The following is a 9562-nucleotide window of genomic DNA, read 5'->3' on the forward strand; positions in this document are numbered from 1 at the left end:
GGATGATCGTAAGCACTGTAGCGGAATGGAGAGATTTTAGTGTAGAGTGCTATGTTCGTAGTATTAGTATCTATTTATGTGAGGTGGTACGTCTGTATTTACTTTATTGTTCTAAAACCACAGAGAATGCTGCCTCGGCTTAGGGAAACCTGTACTCCTCTCGTCATGTAGTATGAATTTGAATAGATACTGGAGGCTGTATAGTATTGAACTGTGCCTCCAGTCTCTTACAACCCATAATTATGAATCGCGCATGAAACAGTGACATGAAGCTCCAAGGCCGAGCTATTCGGGTTTCGGGTCTCGGAATTTCGGACGAAATTTCCCTATTTTGTCTAAGAGGTCAAGATCCACCCAAAACTTATGAGAAATAACTATTGTAAATCATTCAATAGTATTATCAAGGTCTTAAATGGACCCATTTAGTCCGACATATCGATGGGGAGAACGTTAAAGTCTGAGTGCCGGGTTCGCCAGTATTCGTCCGAGATAGTCCATCGAGATTTCGACTGGTTCTGTCCTAAATAGGGATAGAGGAGATTATTAAGTGTGTATGCCTGTAAGTGTAGATATAAGTTCCCAATGTTGCTTTTGCGTTCTGAGTTTCTTACTACTAAGTAGTAAGATATATAATGGCGGGCGCAAAAAAAGATGTCTCATTGGCAAATAGTAAAGACGTTAAGAGGATATTGTTCTTCGGGGATAGCATGGCACATTGTATGTGAAAGTATCACCCGATGGACAAGTAATTAACACGACAATTATCTGATTAGAAGTCTTGAACTCGCTTCATATTCTCTTGAAGTTGCACAATATGCTTCGTATGTACGAAGAGCAACCAGTAGTATACGGAGTAATTGTCGGTGACGGCGGAAAGACCATGATTGTGCGTGGTCTTGAGATACAAAAGCGTGATCTTTCCGCGCTACGTGTTGGTGCCTTAAACATTATGGGCAGACTAAACCCAGTTTTGTTGTAATACCAACAGATCATAGCGACAAGAAGTTCTAGACTAAAGAGGTTGGGGGTAGGGGGTCATTAGGCCGCTAATAGATCTCCCAAAGTCACATTCTCGATTTCCTTAAACTGCTGAAAATAGTTTCTGTAATACTTAACCTGTATAGTAGACCTTCGGAAATCAATGCTAAGGTTAATATCGCTAGATATAACTCTGGGAGAGAGTGTGTAGTGACAGAGATTGCGCCGACGCGGCTATCGGCAAAAGTGAATCGCTTGTGGAAATCTCGCACCCGCTAGAAAATAAGAATGATCTAGCGTCTCCTTCTTACTCTTGAGAGTGAAAAAGGCATCTCTGTTGATATTTTGTATGGCGCGGTAGGTAACTTAATGTTTAAGAGTATGAATCGCGCGCGCCATCCCTACGGCTACACAAGACATAAAGGTTATAATAACATGTAATAAGGCTTTTATATGATAGAGGTCTGTCGCTGTCCTGCTATTGGGCTCTGGATGTATAAATCTACCAGCGATCTAGATAGCACGGCGGATACGTCACTGCCATAAGCATCCCAGTATCAGCAGACCAAATGTAGCTCTATATCAAAAGTCAGGCTATGGCGGGCCGGTTGGAGGAGGGTACGATAGACTGCTCCGGTTATAGTTACCGGCTACGATCTCTTTGTTGTAGAATCGAACTACGTAGAGACTAATAGACCTGTGTAGGGTTTTCTATCTTTGACGACAAGAATAAGATAATTCATGACCGTGGGTATGTTTGTGTGCTGTGTTAGCCGACCACCCTAGCTATAAAGGAGATATATAGCGACAGGAGGTACAATGAGGCAGAGATATCAGATCTACGCTACAAGATGATAGGTAATCTGACGCGCATTGGCACCTTTGATTCAACTTCTAGGACCAAAAAACGATGGCAGGAAGCTGAAAGGGTAGAGTTGGAGGTGATGAAGGCTAGCGAAAAGGTCCTGGGGCCTAAGCATCCGTTTACTCTGACGAGCGTAGCCAACCTCGCCTACACCTGGAAATCTCTCGGGTGACTGCGTTGTGGGTAAGGCAGGTGTTCCGCTTCTCTGGTCATGGCCGATGCTGCAGGGCTCGACTCCTTGGACGTTTGATCACTTTTCCACCATGTATATCGACGAACGACCGTGGTGCTGCCCCCCTATTGCCTATATCACCGTATGGCTTCAGATGATGTTGGAGAGGCTTCCCAATTTGAACGCAATTGGAGACAAGAGGTGAGATACGTATTGATTTATGTTCCCTGGCTTGTCAATAAGCGTATCTTGCTGCATTCGTTCTGGTCTAACTCGACCGAAGCAAATGGGCAAATTTTGACTGCAAGTGTGTTTCTAGCATGCGCTTATGTCCGTCGGACACCTGTTTTCCTTGGTTCTTCTGGACCAATCGATCAATACACTCGTCTAGGCTGATCTCTTCCTCGTCATCGGTCGGCTCTTCTTTCGCAGCCGCAGCCGCAGCCCAGAGACTGTCCAGTTCATCCGACCAGCCTAGCAGATCGGCTAACTTTTCCAACCCATCATCACACGATCCAAGGATTTGAACATCCTCTGGTCGTGTACCAAAGTCCCCCGCACTCTCCATGTTGATGAGGATCCGTGGAACTCCCTCCCTCGCCAAACGCGGTAGCCGCGAGCACGGGGCAACCTTCAAGCTTGTGCCCATAACAATCACCAGATCCGCCTCGGCTACCAATTTCTCTTTTTCATCAAATGCAGCGGGAAGCGACTGGCCGAAGAAGACCACATCCGGCTTCACCGCTCCCTTGCACCTCGCCTCAAGACAGTACGGTACTTCTCTCTTGGCGATGGCCTTCTTCATCAGCTCGTCCGGGTACGGCGTGTTGCATTTGTGACAACGCTGCGTCTTCCAGTTCCCATGCACCGCAAGCATCTTGTCTGCGGGGACGAAGGCATCTTCTTCGAGACCGTCGGTGTTCTGGGTAAACAGGAAATGGAGCAGGCCTTTCTTCGCGAGCAGACCGAGGAATGCGTGGGATCTGGTCGGTTTGAGGCAGCGGGGATGGCGAGCTTTTGCGATGGCGTAGAATGGCTCCGGAGTATGGGTGAAATAGCTGATATGGAAAATCGCCTCGGGAAAGGGCAGCTTGAGGGGTGCCAGTTTCTCGTAGAGACCACTGGTGGGGGAGCGGAAGTCGGGGATTCCGGCGGCGGTGGAGATGCCCGCGCCTGTCAGGATGACGATTCGTTTCGCCTTGGCAAGGTGTTGGGCGGCTATCTCGATTTCAGACGAAGTACTGGTCATCTTGTGATATGGATGCTGTCGAAGAGGATCTGGTCGAGATAGGACGTTGCTATGAGCATGTCTTGTCATGTGATGTCAGCATAAACACGTCGGCAGATCAGGCTTGTCTCGATGACTTGCATCAGAAGCACAACTGTATATTGTTGCTGACCTAAAGCATTCCTATGGATGGGTCCGATGGTTGACCTGTACTTCTCAAATTGGTCTCTTTGCTTTATACCCGCGCTACAGTCAGTGGCCCCGGAATGAATATCTTCCAAGGACAAGCATCCGCAATGAAGAGTCCCAATCCGAGACGTCCCATTGGTCAAGCTCAGTATAGTCGACCCTACTATGCGGAAGGGGGTGGCGAAGTGCAGGACACGGAGAGACTGGCCCAATGGGAAACAATAGCTTAGGTTAGTCTGAGTTGACACGGCGTCAAAGAATAATAGGAAAGCAGGAGGAGAGGCAGGCGGGCGAGGAGACTATCTATACTGTATAGACGCTTTCCCCGATCAGGCACGCTATACCGGATGCAGTATTTAGCCGTCACCGTATAATACGGAGTATGGTAGCATATCTATGTCTGTTACCGCCTCAGGCACCACCGCACGGACTTGCCACAACCAATTATCGCCCCTTATCAACACGTGACGCGGACTTTGGCAGAATCGGACCAAAAAAAAAGAGGAAAGAAAAAAAAGGGCCGTACCAGCTTCACGTTCCAGACTCAACCCCAACGTCGAATTTTTTTGTTCGCAAAGGGAACCTGTCTACGGAAGGTACTCAGTCAAGATGCCGATCCCTGTGGATACCGCGAAATCTATCAACAAGAAGCGCAAGAGAAAGCACGGTGCGCGCGGTGCGACCGAAGCCGACGATGCTTCCCCGAAGCCCGCTGTCGACAATGGAGAGACGACCGAAGTGACGGAGACATCTACGGAAAAGAAGTCGAAGAAGAAGGCTGCTAAGGAGGCTGAGAAGGAAGAAAAGCCCAAGAAGCGCAAGGTTGACGACTCCAGCAACGAGGATGAGAATGACAGCGAGGAAGAAGTCCGTCAGGCGGAACCCGAAGATGAAGATGGTGAGGAGGGCGAGGAGGCTGAGACTGGTGCAGACCTTCCTTCTCTGGACGCTGTGCGTCTGCCTCAGACGGATGGCGAGCCGAAGAAATTTACGGAATTGAACCTCTCTGAGAAGACGATGAAGGGTATTCAGGATATGGGCTTCGAGACTATGACCGAGATTCAGCAACGTACTATCCCCCCGCTACTTGCTGGTCGTGATGTTCTCGGTGCTGCGAAGACGGGTTCCGGAAAGACTTTGTCGTTTTTGATTCCCGCTGTGGAGATGTTGAGCGCTCTGCGGTTCAAGCCTCGCAATGGTGGGTTCCTGGCATCTCTACTAGGTGTTCGCTCGACTGAACATGTGCTGATTTTCTACTTCTAGGTACTGGTGTTCTTGTCGTTTCTCCCACCAGAGAGTTGGCGCTGCAAATATTCGGTGTGGCCAGAGAGTTGATGGCGCACCACTCGCAAACATATGGTATCGTTATTGGAGGTGCCAACCGTCGAGCTGAGGCGGAGAAGCTCACCAAGGGTGTCAACTTGCTCATTGCCACTCCTGGACGCTTGCTTGATCATCTGCAGAACACCCCCGGCTTTGTGTTCAAGAACCTGAAGACTCTCGTTATCGGTAAGTGTGGCCTGATTACGAACACAACAGGCGAATGTACGCTAACGTCTGTGCAGACGAGGCGGACCGTATTCTGGAAGTCGGTTTCGAGGACGAAATGCGTCAGATTGTCAAGATCCTGCCCTCCGAAGAGAGACAGACCATGCTGTTCTCTGCCACCCAGACCACGAAAGTCGAGGATTTGGCGCGCATATCGCTGCGCCCTGGCCCCTTGTACATCAACGTCGACCACCGCAAGGAGCACAGCACAGTCGAGGGTCTGGAACAGGGTTATGTCATCTGTGAGGCTGACAAGCGCTTCCTGCTTCTTTTCTCCTTCCTCAAGCGCAACCTTAAGAAGAAGATTATTGTCTTCTTCTCCAGCTGTAACTGTGTGAAGTACCATGCTGAGCTGCTCAACTACATCGACCTGCCGGTGCTTGAACTTCACGGCAAGCAGAAGCAGCAGAAGCGGACCAACACATTCTTCGAGTTCTGCAATGCCAAGCAGGGAACCCTGATCTGCACTGACGTTGCTGCCAGAGGTTTGGATGTGAGTACCTGCCCATTAACAAATCACCCAGAGCACAATTTAACAATCATAGATTCCGGCTGTGGACTGGATTATCCAGTTCGACCCCCCGGATGACACCAGGGATTACGTCCACCGTGTCGGTCGTACGGCTCGTGGTGTCAACGGAAAGGGACGCAGTTTGATGTTCTTGCAGCCTTCCGAGGTTGGTTTCCTGAAGCACCTCAAGGAGGCTCGTGTTCCCGTTGTGGAATTCGACTTCCCGGCCAACAAGATTGTCAACGTTCAATCTCAGCTCGAGAAGTTGATTGGTCAGAACTACTATCTGAACAAGGTGCGTTCACAGAACTTTATCGACTCCTATCTACGATATCAATCCCATACTGACTCCACCCGCCTAGTCCGCCAAGGAAGGTTACAGAGCCTACCTCCAGGCGTATGCCTCCCACTCGCTCCGGTCCGTCTTCGACGTGCACAAGCTTGACCTGGTCAAGATTGCCAAGGGATTCGGATTCTCGACGCCGCCACGCATCGACATCCAGCTGGGCTCCAGCCTGAGTCGGGATAAGAAGCAGCAGCAGCAAGGACGCCGAAACTACGGCAGCCAACCGAAGGGGCTGAAGTTCAAGCGCAAGCACGAGGATGACTGAACTGACTGACTAATAAGCAAAGAGAAAAGCAAGTGGTTTGTGTGATTTTCTTGAGACCTGGCATTTTAGTTTCGGAGTTTACCCTGTGGATATCTGGACTTGTCTATATTATTATTTCCAATCGTTTTCTTGAATAGATCATATCATTCAGAAGCATTTTTTTTGTTGTGTCAGGTGTACTCAGTATTCCCGTTACCTTTCGTTTTCCTCCGATCGGAAATTACTCCCTAAAATGAACCCAGAAGCACAGAGCGAGACAGGTGACTGAAAAAGCCTGCTAAGTCTCTTTCTGTGAAACCGAGATTCTGGTCGAGGACTGGTCATTGTAGTTCCCTCGGCTGGATTGCTGATGTACTTGGCAGGTTGGAATGTCTCACGGGCTATGGATGGCTGCAATGCATGTCATTCATGTACAGACCTGGTACAGAAAGGAATAAAGTATCTGGTAGGCTGGGCTATGAATAGATACAGAGGAGACTAGATTGTGATGATCGGTGAATCTTATCTCCTATTGCTGCTGCAAATGTGGAAACTCTACGCATCTTCCACATGTTTAGTATAGTACTTTAGAGTGGTCTGTTCTATATCTGGCAAATCTGCTCAACCGAAAGAAGAAAATTGGCAAGTCCCTTCGACAAGAAATAAATATAACCCACCGCGAGAATTGTTTTAAGAATCCTCATAGGCTTGATGTGAATATTCCTTCTTTTAATAGTTGACTTAGTATGGCTGCCTGTTGAAAGAACTCATCCTTTTCTGATCAAACATGATGAGCCCAGCCCCGCCACACCCCATGCATTGGACATCAAGACCAATCAAGTACTTCGATCCGACAATTCCCATCATCGGATATTTAGTTTTTCATTTTACATACCGGCAGACACAAACTTGAAAGGGCAAATAAGACCACGCTGACCGGGGGAGCATGGGCTATCCCAGCAAACTCATCAAACCTACACTTGAATCCGAGGGTGGCTGGTCAAAAAGGTGGCTGGGAAAGACAAAAAAAGGGGAAAGAAAGGAAAGGGACGGGACGGGATCCGCCGTCGAACCCAACTTTTCCATCCCATCCCACCCACTACTGGGAAAAAAAAGTACGGGCACATCCAACGTTGCAAGTGGCCGTAAGCAACACCTGGTCCTGACAGTCACCTGTCCTACTCCAGCAGGATGATCGTTGCAATGGAGAAATTTGATGGGAAAAAAAGGCTACCAATCAGCCGTGAAGGCTGTAGTCAGAATTGACGGAGGGGACGGAGGGGATTGATGAGCTGGCAGTCCTAACCGCCAATGATTGCTGGGAGTTGGTCGTCCTGGAGACCGCCTGGTCCTGGTCCTTGACTGCCTCTTTACCTTTCTTGCTTTGCGGCCCATGAGCCAGTCAGTCAATGGGAGAGATGAGAGAGAGAGTCTCTTGCTGGTTCCGTGTGCGGGTCGGGGGAAAAGGAATACACACACAGGGAGGGGCGTGGGCTCCACCCACTCACGATTCATCCATCTACTGGTGATGAACTTTTTTTCTCGATTCGGACTTTCCTAATCCCAGTAACCCAACGACCGTACCTACACTAGTCATGTTCGTTCGGGATGCTGATGCTGTTCCGGTAGCCCTCCTCCGCCAGTGGTCTTCAGAATTATCCGATTCCCAGCCAGGTACGGAGTCCGGAAGACAGGAGATCGTGGCTTCTAATGTGACGAGTCATTCCGAAACCAATCGACCCTCTGGACATTGGGTGCTGGCAGGCTCTCGTGTTTCAAGCTGTATATATGGCAGCCAATTCCTGAGCATCACGCTCCAGGTTTCACCACCATGAGTCTCGGGAGGCAAAAACCGCTGCTCTCTCTCACACCTGTACAACGGTAATAGGGCCACCCAAGATCGGGAGTGGCAGACAGACAGGAAACAGATCACATCTCGGGTCGCACTACGAAGGCAATAACCCGCTCTCGTCCAGTGGGAGACGCGCGCATGGACTTGTATGGATTTTAGGAAACAAGAAAAATCATATTTCTCCAAGCCTCACGCTTCTTACATCCCTGGTGTGTCGGGAAAGAAAGATGCGAGTGGATGAGAGTCGGATTCAGCCTTAAGCTTGAGGAAGCATCATCGAAAATTGTGAAGATCACTCTCGGCGACAGGGAGAAACCGGCAAAGCCGACTACTCGTTAGTATTTGTATCTTCGAAGCTGATCTGATGGAAGAGTGAGAGAGCGTTGAAGCGCAGCTTTGCTCGGTCACCATGCGTGGATCTCATCTGGTGGAGGAGAAGAATGGATCCCGGGGGGGATACACACACGTAGGAAGCAAAGCAGTCCACTTCTATCGAACCCAACCGATAATGACACCCAAAGTGAAGGGGGAAATCCCGCTACAGAACGAAGGCCATCAGCAGTATAAGAGCCCAGGAAACGCGATAATCGCGAGGCTGGCAGAGACAAGAAGCTCATCTTTTTTGGGTCGTGGCCAACTCATCCAAGGCCGTACCTTACTTAAGTTTCAGTGACTGTTTTTCTTAATCAGTGCCGGCCACTGACTTTTAGTTACTTTGACTCTGAACTTGGGGGGACGCTAAACCGCCAACTCCAGCATTCATCCATCCTTATACTCCCTTGACCAGTTCTTTAGTGACCGACCTTACCAGCCTTCTCTATTTTTTTCCCCTCCCTCACCGTTCCCACCCCATCGATCAATCAATCAATCAGTCAATCAAGCAAGCACATCCACTTGGGCCTTTTCCCCTCTTCCCTCCTGCTGCTGCTGCTGCTGCTGCTGCCCTTCGATTAGATTTTTCTCTCTTGTTCTTTAATCTTGGGCATTTTCCCTGCATCCGAATCATTATTACCCAGCCCAGCCCCGACCAACTCGCAATCATACCTCCAACCCAGTCAACCCAATCAATGCACGGGTGAACTCTTGCGGTGAATGTACATGGCCACCATCCATTGATTATCCACACCGATTGTTGGCTTATCGCAAGTGAGGGTGCTGCCTCAATTCATTCACTCGCCTCATCCTCATCCTCATCCTTAATTCTCATTCTCTCTCATTCTCACTCTCTTCTCTCTTCCCCCCACCTTTTCCGTCCTTGTGTTAATTCGAACCACCGGCGACTACCGCCTCGGGTGTTTCTTCCTCCTCTACTGCTAAAATCTCCGCTGTTATTGCATCTCCCACCCAACACTCACTCCCCAGCGCTGGTACGCTTCTTCTCTTTTGCTTTTTGTGATATCGCAGCAATCCCTCACAGCTGCCCTTCTCTTGCGTCCCCACCTGCTCTGATCGTCATCCTTCCTTTCCCTTTCCCTTTCCCCCTCCCAATCCTCTCCAATCCCTCTCTTGCTACCCATCTAATTTACCCGCCTGCTTCCTTTCTCCTCATCCGAGCTGCATACCGATCGGTCCGATCTGTAGTGACACTTCAGTCTGTTAGCAGTCGGACCCAATCCCCAGCCTTAATCC

The 9562-nt window shown here is 49.4% G+C and overlaps 2 protein-coding genes across 2 annotated transcripts; one reads left to right on the forward strand and one right to left on the reverse strand.

Moving 5' to 3' along the window:
* Positions 1 to 2283: 2283 nt before the first annotated feature.
* Positions 2284 to 3264, reverse strand: BO87DRAFT_389820 (SIR2 family histone deacetylase; the record flags this gene model as incomplete). The annotated part of the gene is made up of 1 exon (XM_025624907.1): positions 2284 to 3264. The coding sequence occupies one exon, from the start codon at positions 3262 to 3264 to the stop codon at positions 2284 to 2286; it is 981 nt and encodes a 326-aa protein (XP_025476327.1).
* Positions 3265 to 3956: 692 nt separating this feature from the next.
* Positions 3957 to 6272, forward strand: has1 (ATP-dependent RNA helicase HAS1). The gene is made up of 5 exons (XM_025626248.1): positions 3957 to 4630; positions 4696 to 4941; positions 4998 to 5473; positions 5526 to 5786; positions 5854 to 6272. Exons 1-5 carry the CDS (start codon positions 4042 to 4044, stop codon positions 6100 to 6102), a joined length of 1821 nt encoding a protein of 606 aa, XP_025476328.1. The 5' UTR covers positions 3957 to 4041; the 3' UTR covers positions 6103 to 6272.
* Positions 6273 to 9562: the final 3290 nt, after the last annotated feature.

Source organism: Aspergillus neoniger, assembly GCF_003184625.1.
Source record: "Aspergillus neoniger CBS 115656 unplaced genomic scaffold BO87scaffold_33, whole genome shotgun sequence".
Taxonomy (NCBI): domain Eukaryota; kingdom Fungi; phylum Ascomycota; class Eurotiomycetes; order Eurotiales; family Aspergillaceae; genus Aspergillus; species Aspergillus neoniger.